The sequence below is a fragment of the Schistocerca piceifrons genome, chromosome 1, assembly GCF_021461385.2.
Source record: "Schistocerca piceifrons isolate TAMUIC-IGC-003096 chromosome 1, iqSchPice1.1, whole genome shotgun sequence".
Lineage (NCBI taxonomy): Eukaryota > Metazoa > Arthropoda > Insecta > Orthoptera > Acrididae > Schistocerca > Schistocerca piceifrons.
In genome coordinates, this window is record NC_060138.1 from 630,576,197 (window position 1) to 630,590,625 (window position 14,429).

The window sequence follows — 14,429 nt, forward strand, 5'->3', positions numbered from 1 at the left end:
ACAGACTGCAGCAAAAAGCTATAAACAATGTAGGACATATGAGGTCTGTTCAAAAAATTCTGAAACATTCATAATTTTGCATCAATGGTGTGTTGGAGCGAGATGTGGTTGGCATCCCTGTACATGCCTGTATATAATGTGTAACTGCTGGAAGTTTCATTGTTGTATGTCTGTTAATTATTGTTCAGTGCTGCACTGAGTAGAGCATTGTGTCACACAATTTGCAAATTTCGAGATGGCAGAGTTGGAGGAGCAATGCGTCTGCATTAAAATTTGTGTGAAACTCAAGGAAACCTTTAGACACACACCAAATTATGCAGGAAGTGTATGGTGATGAGTGCTTAAGCTGTATACGGTCTTACGAATGGTTCACATTGTTTAAAAATGGCTGGACAAAAGTTGAAGATGACCCTCGTTCAAGATGCCTTTTGGCGTCTACTGACGACACTCATGTCAGGAATGTCAACAAAACTGTGCATGCCAATCAAAGACTGACTGTCCGAGAGATTGAAGAAGAATGTAATATTTCAGTTGCATTATGTCATGAAATCTTGATGGCATCCTGGAATGCAACATGTTGCTGCCAAGTTCATCCCATGGCTCATGAGAGAAGACCAGAAAGTCCTTCACCTTGCAGTCTGTGAAGAGCTTTTGGATAGTGCACATGAGAGATGTTCCTTAAGAGAATCATAACTGGTGATGAGACGTGGGTCTATGGTTATGATGTTGAGACCAAGGTTCAATCTTCACAAAGGGTTGGGAAAGGTTCTCCGAGATTTAAAGCAGCTCGTCAAATCAGGTCAAATGTCAAAGCCATAATGATAGTTTTCTTTGACTCTGAAGGATTAGTCCATCATGCCACTGGACAAACTGTTAATTGATGGTACTATTGGGATGTGTTGCGATGCCTACAAGAAAATATGAGAAGGAAACAGCCTGAAATGTGGTGAGACAATTCATGGCTGTTGCACCACAATAACGCACCTGCACATTCATTCCTGTTGGTGTGTTACTATTGCACAAGAAACAATATCACCGTGTGCCTCATCCTCCACCGAAAGATGAAAATCCTGTTGAAAGGACGAAGATTTGCAACAATAGCCGAGTAAAAGAAAACTTGCAGACAACGCCTCACATGATCCAATAAGATGCATACCAAGACTGCTTCTGGAAGTGGAGATGGTGTTGGGGGCAGTGTATAAATTGTGGAGGAGAGTATTTTGAAGGAGAGAATGCACAATGAGTAAAACATAAGTACAAAACAATTCTGTAGACAAAGTTCCGGAATTCTTTGAACAGATCTCTTATACAGCACTAGGCTTTCTTCAGATATTATCCTTTTCACTGATCCAACTAGTAGCTCCTAAGAGTGTTATTCTTGTTCACAGATAATTACAGTTATAAGTTTAAACTCTCCAGTGTTATTAGAAATGTTTCACAGTTCATATATAAGGAGAAAGAGACAGGCAGATAATTATGAATGTTCCACTTTGATATTTGTTTCATAAGTGACCGACACTGAACTTTGATTAACAAATCCTGAGTTTGGATCTTATGCGATGACTTTAACCAAAATATGAGAATAACGTAACAGATAAATAGAAAAATAAGATAAAAATATTATTCGCAACTGTCGATACAAATATAGACAAGTTGTGGTAAACTAACCTTATTCTTAATCACTAAAAGTTAACTAGCTTTGGTCTTGTAGGAAGCATTTTTCAGCTGATATCAAGTATATGTTTGACTGGGAGAATGGTGTAGCAGGTATCACTTGTAAATGTCCTTGTATGCTTTAAACAAGGTTATTTTTAATTTTTTTTAAATAAAACATCTTACAACCGAAGTTTCTGCTGTTGCCATAAGAAATGGAATGACCACTTATGTCCATTCATGGATAAAGCAGGTGGTAGACGTCGGTTTATTGGTAGAATACTACAGATGTGCAATCAATCTACAAAGTAGATTGCTTACAAATCACTTGAGTGACTGGTTCCAGAATATTGCTCAAGTGTGTGGGACCCAAACCAGATATGATTAATGGGAGATATTGAACATATGCAGAGACGGACAGCATAAATGGAAGGTTTGTTTAATCCATGGGAGAGTGTCACAGAGATATCGAAGGAACTGAACTGGCAGACTCTTGAAGATAGATGTAAACTATCCCAAGAAAGTCTACTGGCAGACTTTCAAGAACCATCTTTAAATGACTCTAGGAATGTACTACAATACTCTCTGTATCGCTCACATAGGGATTGTGACGATAAGATCACACTAATTACTGCACGCACAGAGACATTCAAACAATCATTCTTACTGCACTCCATATCTAAATAGAACATGAAGAAACCCTAATAAATGGTACAGTGTGGTGTACCCTCTGCTATGCACTTCACAGTTGTTGTAGATGTAGGTGTAAATACTTACAATGCTTTGGAACAATGCTATGAAAATATAAGTAAGAAATGCTAAGAATTACATGAAATCTATACCTACCCCAGATTGAAATTACTGCCAATACAACCCAAGTTGTCCACTCCGGTAGGTATTTGATGAACACCAGTGCCATAAGAGCAGCAACAAATATGAGATATGCTTGCTGAAGACGCAGAGGACCTCGCCAGTGGATGCATATCATCCCAACAACACCAAAGTTCCACATAAGGAAAACAAGGGTAATGTAATCCATTGGCACATTGAAAGCTCTAAGAACTTCCCTGAAATCATATTTAATACTAATCAAAAATCCAAACATACAAACAAAACTTTAAAATAATGTATAGTTCATAAAGAATACAGAAAAAAGTAGCTGAAAGCCTACCAAATATTCATTTTTTCACTGGAGCTTTCAAGATGACAATGAGTTTATAGTGCATTTGAAGAGGCTGTATTTCATTAGGTTCAATAAGATTAGATACACTGCTCATTTTGCAGACCCATGGTAATGAGATCCTCAAGGATTTGAAACTTGACAAAAAAAAATTACACACCCAAAAAATAACTAATATGCTATTTATTCCAATGATCCTAAGTGAAACGGTCCTGAAGACCATGGCAAAAAATGTTCTCGTTTACAAATCAAAACAATACTTATCTTATTATATTACACAGAACACAACTTATTTTGACAGTATATAAGTAAACTGGCACTGCTAAGAAATTCATTAATGAAGTAGGACGAGATGGCAACTAAGAAAACGTTTATGTTCTACATAATCTTTACTTCATTAGTAGCTAAAAATTTTACAGTTACCAGCAAGTTACTGAAAATGCATGTTCCTGAATAACAAATGCTTTTTCAAAATAAAGTGATTTTTAAGCCTTTATATAGATTATTCTTTCTCCTAGTATTTATTTTGTGACATGGGATATTGCTCTCAAAGAGATTGACAGGGTGTATCATAATAGCAGGTGAAAGTATAAAAGACAAAAATGTTCCAGTAAATATGGGTCTGCTTATGAGCTGTCTGCAAGATAGTTGCTAATGTGTGGTTACAAGCCACAACTGATTGCACAGTGAAATGTTGCCTACTTAATAAAATAAATGTGAAATGCACGTTTCTGGATATAGACGCCAACTAAGATATCTCAAATTTCACCCGAAGATTTGGAAAGCAGTTGCACTCAGTGACTGTTATATTGACTTGTAAATTGTAGATTGCAGCAATCAGTTGTCCTTTTTAAATTTTATTATGCAGGGCTAGATTTTGGCTAGAAGCTAGCCATTCTCAATGCTAAGAATACAAGAAGTACATAGTCAGATGATGTAATAAAAAGTTACAAGTAATGGCTTAACACATATGGTTTGTATATTACATACCATTATTATTTTCGCTCAAAGCATTGAAGTCCCTGTTGATCAGGCTTCACCCACAGTTCATTGAATAACTACTGTTTGCGGAAGGCAGGCTGTATGGAGAACACATCCGTTAGTTACATGGCACCATCTACATGAACTACTTATATAAAATTCAAGGGAAGTAAACCACTTCAAATTTGCATGAGAATTACATAAAATGAAATATCTGTAAAATTCTTGCAGTTGCCAGCAAGTAATAAAATTTCCATGTTCACTCCTTGTGAGTCTGTTATTATTATTAAAACATCTAAATTATGTCAGATGGGTAAAACTTTTTAAATTTTTTAAAAAATTTATACGACACAAGAAGAGACAAGCTGTATACACCTATTAGTTGAAATGGCTTAAATATTTTTATCTTTATATTTTATCTCCCTTTATTAACACATAATAAGTATACTGTTCATCATATTTACTAAATCGTTCATAGATGGCGCTAAATGTCAGTCAGATGCATGGTTGGTGCAATTTGACCATTCCGCTATAGATATAGAGGGTACTAACCTCATTATACTGTTTCCCAGCAACAAATCTTCGAATAATTCCCAGAACTGCGCATTTTTCGTAACAACCTGGTCATTAATCAGGTTGCAGTAGGTATTTTTGTGATGGCAGAAGATGTCAAGCTCTTCTAGGAGGTTGAGGAACCTGCCCTTCTCGCACTTATGGAGCGACCTCACATTGGATGTCGAAGTCAGCACCTTATGTTTTGCTGTAAGTAAATGTGCAGCCATACTCGATTTCTCCATGGCATCTTTTCTTCCCAATGCGACATGTTCCCCAAACCTGATTTCCAGCCTCCTTCCTGTTTGGCCAATGTAACAGGCCCTACAATCTCGGCAATCAATTTTATAACTCCAGAAGCATGAAATATGTTTTTTACATCTACAGAGTGTTGCAAAATACATCCTAAGTTATTTTTAGTACCAAAAGACACTATCATATTGTACTTCTAAGGATAGTTGCAATCCTGGTGCTCATTTTTCCGTGATAAGGTAAGCTGACAAACTTAGTATGTTCTTTAGAAGCTGTATTTTTATTGTAAAGCGTCATCCTATTTTTGTATTTATTAGCTATGTTCTTATAGCAAGCTGAAACAAGTGACAAGAGAAATGAATACCTATAAGCTTGATATCCTGGGATTGAGTGAAGTAAGGTGGCCAGAGTTTGGTGAAATGCAGACATCAGATGGAATTATGCTTTTATATTCAGAATGTGAAGAGGAAGAGGAACACCGGGATGGAGTTGGGCTATTGTTGACCAAGGCAGCAAAGGAGAGCCTTCTAGAATAGAGACCTGTGTCCAGTAGGATCATGACTGCCAGATTTACGACGAAGGTCCGAAACGTGACACTTATCCAATGCTATGCCCCCACAGAGACATCAGAGATTGAGAAGGAGGAGGAGTTCTATTACCTGCTACGAGAGACTGTAAGGAAAAAGCTGATAACGGACTTCGACAAAAAAGATATCCTCATTGTTATGGGAGACATAAATGCCAAGGTGGGAGATAACAGTGAGGGTTTGGAACAGATAATGGGGGTACATGGCTTGTGTGAAATGAATGACAATGGGGGAAAGATTTAGTGACTTGCGCAAGCCATGACCTTGTAATAAGAAGGACCTTGTTTCCTCATCGGAGATGTCATAAGATAACATGGGTATCCCCAGATTATATTACAGAAAATCAAATTGACCACATCACAGTATCCAGGAAATTCAAGAGGAGCCTGGAAGATGTGCGAATAGAAGAGGAGCAGACACAAGTAGCGGCCACCTTCTTATTACTGCCTGTTTTTGAATTAAGACTGTGGCTTCCAGAAAGAAATTCGAGCCAAGGTATAGAAGATTTGATGTAGGTAAACTGAAAGATCCACAGACAGCTGAGGGGTTCCAGCTGGAGCTCTGGAATAGATTCCAGGTGCTGGAACTGGAGAAGGCTGAGGATAAGGACATGGAGGAAATGTGGATAGAAGTTAAGAATACTTTTGTGCAAGTGAGTGAGAGACAACTTGGCTTTAAAAATTGCATGTGGAGAGATTGAATGTCCAGACATACCTGGAGGAAAATCACCCATAGAAAGGAGGCCAAGGGAAGAGTAAATCAGAGCAGGACCAGGCAACAAAAAGCACAGGCACAAGCTGATTATAGAGCAGCAGATAAGGAAGTGAAAAGGAATGTGAGAAGAGACCACAGAAGATGGATAGATGAACAGGCTGATAGAGCAGAACAGGCAGCACGGAGAGGGGATGTGAAAGAACTATATGATATCACTAAATTGCTCTCCAAGAAAAGCTTCCAGAAGAACCGACCAGTAAGGAGAGATACTAACTACACATGAAGAACAATCACGTAGGTGGAAGGAACACTTTAAAGAAGTTCTAAATAGAGACCTCACAGTGGAGGTAGAAGAACAAGAACAAACGGAATACAATGATCCTAATCCCAGCATTGGTGTAAATGCACCCACAAAAGCAGAAATTCGGACAGCACTGAAGCATATCAAGAATGGGAAGGCACCAGGACCAGATAATATAACATCTGAGATGCTGAAAACAGACTTGGACACCACTGTCGAGTTATTGTACATCCTCTTAGAGAAGATATGGAGAGAGGAGAAACTGCCAACAGACTGGAAACGAAGTATTATCGTGAAAATACTCAAAAAAGGAGATGTTACCAACTGCAACAACTGGCAGGGCATTACCCTATTGTCAGTACCGAGTAAGGATCATTTTAAACTGCATTAAGGATTCTGTGGAAGCACAACTGAGGAGAGAGCAGGCAGGTTTTAGAAAACATCGAAGCTGTGTGGACCTTATCAATACTCTCAGAATTATTCTGGAACAAAGTGGGGAGTGGCAACACACCCTCTACCTTACCTTCATTGACTTTGAAAAGTCAAAGAGCCATGGGATACTCTTGCAAAATATGGCATTGTAACAAATATCATCATCATCATCATGATCATCATCATCGTCATCATCAAGGAAATGTATGAAGACTATGAATGCCAAGTACTACATAATGGAGAACTAACAGAGCCTTTCCAAGTTAATTCAGGAGTACGACAAGGGTGTATTCTTTCGCCAACACTATTTCTTTTGGTGTTGGACCATGTGATGAAGAGAGGTGTACAATGAGGCATGCAGGATAGGCTCGAAGATCTAGATTTCGCATACAACATTTGCTTAATGGCACAACAATATCGAGACATCGAAGAGAAACTGGCCAGGTTACAGAGAGAGGCGGAAGTTGTAGGCCTCAAGATATAAATGTTCGCAAAACCAAAGAAACGCGGATAAATTCGACCATCACAAATAGGCAACCCATTAATGGAGAGGACATAGAACAGGCCCAATCTTTCCTCTATCTCAGAAGTATAGTCACGACTACAGGAGATGCTGAGGAAGACGTCCCTAGCCGCATCCACAAAGCAAATGGTGCATTTGTACAACTGCACCCTGTCTGGAGAAATAGGCACATCTCAAAGAAGACCAAACTCCGGCTTTTCAATAGCAATGTGAAGGCTAGTCTTTTGTATGGTTGCGAAACTTGGAAGGTGAATAACCACATACAAAACCAGCTCCAAGTTTTTATCAACCACTGTCTCTGGCGTATTTTAAATGTGAGATGGCCAGATATAATGACAAATGAAGATCTTTGGAGGGAGACAAATCAGCAACCAATCAATTTACAAATCAAAGAAAGAAAATGGAACTGAATTGTGCATAGATTGAGGAAACCAGAAGGAGCTGTTGGAAGGATGGCATTGGTTTGGAACCCTCAAGGAGTTAGAAAATGTGGGCGTCCCAAATAGACATGGAAAAGGACGATCGAGAGAGAAGCTGCAGAGGATGGGAAAGCCTGAAGTGAAGTGACGTACCAGGTGGAGGAATTTTGTCGTGGCTCTTATGTTCCAGGGGGAATGACAGGAACTAAGCAAGCTATGTTCTTATATAGAGTACCTACAAAGTCAAATGGATAGTTCTTTACTTTTGCAATGTGAATTATTGTTGCCATTTCCTCATCTTGTTCGTCCTTTGACAGCGGAATTTTAAACAACCGATTGATAGCAAAATTGAAAAACGTCTTTTTATGTTGAACAGGGTGGTCTGAAGCAAAATCCACAATGCCATTGGTACAAGTCTCTTTACGAAATGTACCAAATGTGTGCCTGCCATTTTCATTTCGAGTTGATAGATCTAGAAAAGTAACAGATTTATTTATTTCGGTCTCAGAAAAAAAAAGATATTTTTCAATTTTGCTGTCAATCGATTGTTTAAAATTCTGATGTCGAAAGACAAGCATGATAAGGAAATGCCAACAATAAGGTAAAATTGCAAAAGTAAATAACCATCCATGTGACTTTGTAGATGCTATATATAAGAACATAGCTAATAAATACAAAATAGGATGTTGCTTTACAATAATAATACGGCTTCTACAGAACATACTAAGTTTGTCAGCTTACCTTACCACGGAAAAATGAGCACTAGGATTGCAACTATCCTTAGAAAGTACAATATGATAGTGTCTTTTGGTACTAAAAACAACTTAGGATGTATTTTGCAACAATCTGTAGACATAAAAAACATATTTCATGCTTCTGGAGTTTATAAAATTGATTGCCCAGACTGTAGGGCCTGTTATGTTGGCCAAACAGGACGGAGGCTGGAAATCAGGTTTGGGGAACATGTCACATTGTGAAGAAAAGATAACATGGAGAAATCAAGTATGGCTGCACATTTACTTACAACAAAACATAAGGTGCTGACTTCAACATCCCTCAACCTCCTAGAAGAGCTCGACATCTTCTGCCATCACAAAAATACCAACAGCAACCTAATTAATGATCAGGTTGTTACGATGATTATAATTCTGAACCAACAGAACTTCTTCCATGATACGTTAGTTCAGATGCATATACAGTATAATTAACAGCAATTCATTATATTGGTTGTTCTGCATTTACAAGGAAAATCGGTTATAAGGGATAATGAGGTTAGTACCCTCTATATCTATAGTAGAATAGCCAAATTGCACCAACCATGCATCTGACTGACATTTCGTACCATCTATGAACTATTTAGTAAATATGATGAACAATAAACTTATTATGTTTTAATAAAGGGAGATAAAATATAAAGATAAAAATATTTAAGCCATTTCAACTAATAGGTGTATACAGCAAGTCACTTCTTGTATCGTATAATTTTTTTAAAAAATTTAAAGTCTTACCCATCTGACATAATTTAGATGTTTTAATAATAATAACAGACTCACAAGGAGTGAACATGGAAATTTTATTACTTGCCGGCAACTACGAAATAAGTCGGGACTACAATGTAAAGAATTTTACAGATATTTCATTTTATGTAATTCTCATGCAAATTTGAAGTGTTTTACTTCCCCTGAATTTTATATATGTAGTTCGCATGTAGATGGCGCCAAGTAAGCAACGGATGTGTTCTCCATACAGCCTGCCTTCTGCAAACAGTAGTATTCAATGAACTGTGGGTGAAGGCTGATCAACAGGGACTTAAATGCTTTGAGTGAAAATAATAGTTGTATGTAATATACAAACCATATGCGTTAAGCCATTACTTGTAACTTTTTATTACATAATCTATGTACTTCTTGTATTCTTAGCATCGAGAATGGCTTGCATCTAGCCGAAATTTAGATCTGAATAATAAAATTTAAAAAGGGCGACTGATTGCTGCAATTTATAATTTACAATAAATACAATAGTAATTTAGCATCTTTAAATTTACTTCACTCTCAAAACCTGTTAAAGGTGTTCCATATGTTGTGATGGCTTTTAAATGCAATACTGCACCCATTTCTGCAGTGAGTTACAAATTCTTTCAACTACCAGCAGATCATCTCGCCAATCTTGATAAGATTCGCTATTGCAGTCCTTCTACTGTATCAGTGGGAGTGCAGTAAATTTCACTTCTGATATAACCCTAGACGGAAAAATCCATAGGACTGAGGTCAGGCGATCTCAAAAGCCAAGGTACAGGCCGTACTTGACCTACTTATCTCAGACTTTATTGGCACGTAACATATCTTACATTAGTAGGAAAATGAGCTGGTGGCCCATTACGCATTTATGGCATTCCTCAACCATGAGCAAAATTTGAGCCCAATTAGAGGGGGAGCTAATCAAAAAGGTTATATTTCAATTACATTTTTATAAACGAGGACAATATTTCACACTGAAGTCAGTGATGGCTTGTAACCACATATTTGCGATTATCTCACAAAAGATATCATTTATGGACCCATGTCACTAGAATGTTTTTCTTCTGTCATCATATACTTTCACTATTTAGTGTTTTTCCAATGTGAAATTTTAGTTACACGCATTTGTGAAAAAGATAGGTTTACATTTATTGAAACCATGGACAAGGGTTGAACAAAACCATGTTTAGTTTCAGCTGGTTGGCTGCTTTGGATTCATTTATGACTGTTATGAATCTGTGTGTTACACAGTATGGTTTCCTCAGGGGCTTGTGCTTCTGTTGTATTTACATTAATTAACAACTGTACACAAATTCAATCTTACAGATAAATGACCTCGATGAGTGGTAGAAAGATTCATAACAGTTATTAATGAGTTAAGTGAATCCAAAGCAGCCAACCAGTTGCAACAAAATGTGATTTTATTCAACTTGACCATGGTTTCAAAAGATGTAAACCTAACTTCTTGAGAAATACATGTAACTAAAATTTCACATTGGAAAAATGCTAAATAATGAAGCACTCTGACATCTGTCCACTGAAAATATGCTATCGGTACACATCATTATATAACTTATAAAATATGCTGGACCCTATAATCATGGCCTGTCAAGTAAGAATAGTTAAAAATCCATAAATAAAACCAATCAAATAAAATGTAAAGCCATGTTATGAACTGTGCACCAATTCAACTGGTTGGCTGCTTTGGATTCATTTATTAATCTCTAACCACAGCTGAAGTGCAGCCATGTTCAAAATGTTGAAGTCATAAATGAGATATTATTTTGCAAACAGCAGAACTGAACAGAATGTGCACTTAGAAAGGGCAACACGTGGACATGCTACATCATTTCGGGTATATTCACATTGAAGTAGTCCAACACCAAGAGTCACAGCAACCACATTATTCAGATCTTTGCCACGAACTGCTCCATTCCACTGTGTTTAAATCATTTCACTGAAACTCCACTTTTACACTCTGTTGACAAATAAGGGAACATACAAGAGCAACACAACTTCTATTTTGAGAAATATGACCTGCAAATATGGTAGTGCTACGTGATAACATATACTGTCACCAGCAAATGGTTAGGTTTTTGTCAAATAAAACATCATTTATGACTCTTGTGAATCTGCCGTAGGTTTTAATAGCTTCAATCACAATACAATATAATATCAACTAGACAATAACTGGTTTTGGTTGATTAGCAGCCATCCTCAGATCATGCTTACACTGTAACTGGTAACTATATACAGTATTAACCACCACAGCATCATTACTAACAAGTGCAACTTGCTGAAATACCTGCGCTAGCAGAACAGAAATGTCGAAAACCCAAGTCCAAAAACAATTTATTGGACTCACCAAAATGAAACAATAATGCAATCTTCAAAAAAACAACAAACTCGATCCCAATTGTGGGTCATCACAAATATGAAATAACATATAATAATAGAAAAGACCTGACTCTTCACAGGGAGAGATCACAATAAAACAGTTCTACAATGTCAAAATGTTGGTCAACTATACCAAATCCATCTGCAAGAGATTGGCAAGCTAGAAGAGACATCTGGCCATGGCTGATGGGGTGGCCGCTCTGTATACTTCCAAGCGGTGCATCAAACTGCCCTTTGCCGGCAGTGCGCCGCTCTATAAAGCCCATTTAGTAGATGTATCTGCCGGAACTATTTGCAATCACGTGCTTGGCATATCAAAGTAGTTCCTGGGCTAGCTGCGACATCGGGTGAAGCTGTTCTGCAGGCTCTGCGAACGGGTAGTGGCGGCCTTTGGTGGAGACAGGGAGCTGTGTTGTGTTGTGGCTGCCAGTAAATATTTGTGTTGACAACATAGATGACATAGTTTTTCCTGGTGAATATATGCCCTGTGATACAGGCATCCCGTTGGTTGGACATGAAGTGGGATGTCGATGCAGTAGGCGCTACAATGTACGCAGCGAGCAGCCACAGCACTTGCCAGTATCCCAAGGCACGCCAGAGAATTACTGTTATCATATAAAACCAGTAGGAGACTAATCACTGCATGTGCTTGTCTGTAATCATCATACTTTGCCAATTAGAACTGTATACGGCTACCAATGACTGTGTGAGCATGATCAAAGGATGGTTATTAATCAACTGAAACCAGTTAGCATCTAGTTGATATTACATTATATTGCGATCAAGACCGTCGAAAATTATAATAAGAATATAATAGAGGGAAACATTCCACATGGGAAAAATACATCCAAAAACACAGACGATGTGACTTACCGAACGGAAGTGCTGACAGGTCGACAGACACACAAACAAACACAAACACGAAATTCAAGCCGTCGCAACAAACTGTTGCCTCATCAGGAAAGAGGGAAGGAGAGGGAAAGACCCGCATCCTTTCATCTTTCCCTCTCCTTCCCTCTTTCCTGATGAGGCAACAGTTTGTTGCGAGGGCTTGAATTTCGTGTGTATGTTTGTGTTTGTTTGTGTGTCTGTCGACCTGCCAGCACTTTCGTTCAGTAAGTCACATCATCTGTGTTTTTGGATGAAAATTATAATAAATAATATACGCTGCTGTGGTTCACACAGCTGCCAATGACAGGAATTAAGAATCTTGTGAAACTGCTGGTCATAACTGCTTGTAACACGGTACTGTGTCTTGAGCTATTTGCACTTCTGTAGTCTTATTTGCTAACCGTCAAACATTGATTGTACGGAAATATAAAGGCTTACAGATGAATGACCTTGATGAGCGGTAGAACAGACTTTTTGCATTTTAAAATAATTTTTATTCAGTTTTAGCCATGTGAGTTGGAGTACTTCCCTTATAAGGAGTGCTAGTAGTTTAAAACAGTTCCCAGAACAGGCTTCAACACGATTCCATAGCACACTAATTCATATTACACCATTCTGGACTCCTAAAAATTAGCCTGACTTAACATGCTACTCACCTCAAAATATTACACTATAGGACATTACGAAATGAGAGAAACTGAAGGAGGTCAGATTTATTATCTTTTATCACCCATGTCTCACAACATTCAAATTGCATATAAAGATTTGTTTAGTGATTTTAACAGTTTTGTGGTATGCTTGCCTCAACTGAATTTATCACCAAGTCACAATATAATGAAATTAACAGTGTTAACTGTTTCCATCTGCAGAGCCTCATATTTTATGCATGTGCCTCTTGTAGTTTCTGAACCGCATATGAGTTTCCCACTCTTTAATGACAATGGGATGCCTAGTAATGTTCCAGCGATAAATTACAGATTATATAAACAACTTAAAATCGGTAAATTAAGAGAAACACTCTTTTATGGAAATGTTTATTTTCTGCATAAGTGTAGGTTATCTTCAGTCTAAAAATTTTACGATGGACATTACATTGTTTGGTTTAGTGAAGTATATAAGAGGTGGAATCCAAAATTTTCGGGACTGGTGCTGCCATCTGGAAAGTAGAAGTAGTAGATCTTTGCACTGCAAGGTGGCGAGAGCTGCATATCTGATGAGTCAGTATGCAGAGTGGCATTCAGCTGGGAGGATGTGTTGCATGTCCACAGTGATTTCCGTACTACTCTGTGTTTAGTGTGTGGCAATTTTACGATGGATCCGCGAACAGAACAGCACATGTGTATCAAATTCTTCGCAGATCTCGGGAAAAGTGCTACAGAGACCCTTGCAATGATTCAACAAGTATTTGGGGACAGAGCATGAGCCATCCGTGTGTGTGTGAGTGGAAGAGCCCGGGCTCTCAATGACCCAAAAAAGCGAGACAGGTGAAGAGCAAAGTGAAGAGCATGATCATTGTTTTCTCTGATACCAAGGGAATTGAGCACAAAGAATTCGTCCCAACCAACCAAACTACTGTGATGTTTTGCGACGGCTCCATGAAAACGTGTGGTGACGACGGCCCGAACTTTGGCATCAAGGGAACTGGCTGCTGCATCACAAAACACGCCCTGTCGCACATCCTTGCTCACCAGGACCTTTTTGGAAAAAAACAACATGGCGGTTGTACCCCACCCACCATACTAGCCAGATTTGGCACCTTGTGACTTTGCGCTATTCCCAAAACTGAAACTCAAGTTGAAAGGCCATCAGTTCGACAGTCTAGACAGGATTCAAGAAGCATCGCTGGCGGTGATAAACACCCTCAAAGAACAGGACTTCCAGAAAATGTTTGACCAGTGGCAGAAGTGCTGGGACCAGTGTGTACGTGTGGATGGGAGCTACTTAGTGGGTGATGGTGACCATTAGTCCAAAGGTAAGGTTTTCAACAGATGGCAGCACCAGTCCCAAAAATTTTGGATAGTACCTCGCTT

The 14,429-nt window shown here is 38.4% G+C and overlaps 1 protein-coding gene across 2 annotated transcripts in view; it reads right to left on the reverse strand.

Annotated features, from left to right (window-relative positions):
- Positions 1 to 14,429, reverse strand: part of LOC124804785 (presenilin homolog) — a 104,694-nt gene that overhangs the window by 67,817 nt on the left and 22,448 nt on the right. For both annotated transcript variants that reach the window (XM_047265122.1, XM_047265115.1), the window contains one exon: positions 2,500 to 2,720. In XM_047265122.1, coding sequence (XP_047121078.1) covers positions 2,500 to 2,720 — 221 coding nt within the window. The remainder of the gene's footprint in view (positions 1 to 2,499; positions 2,721 to 14,429) is intronic.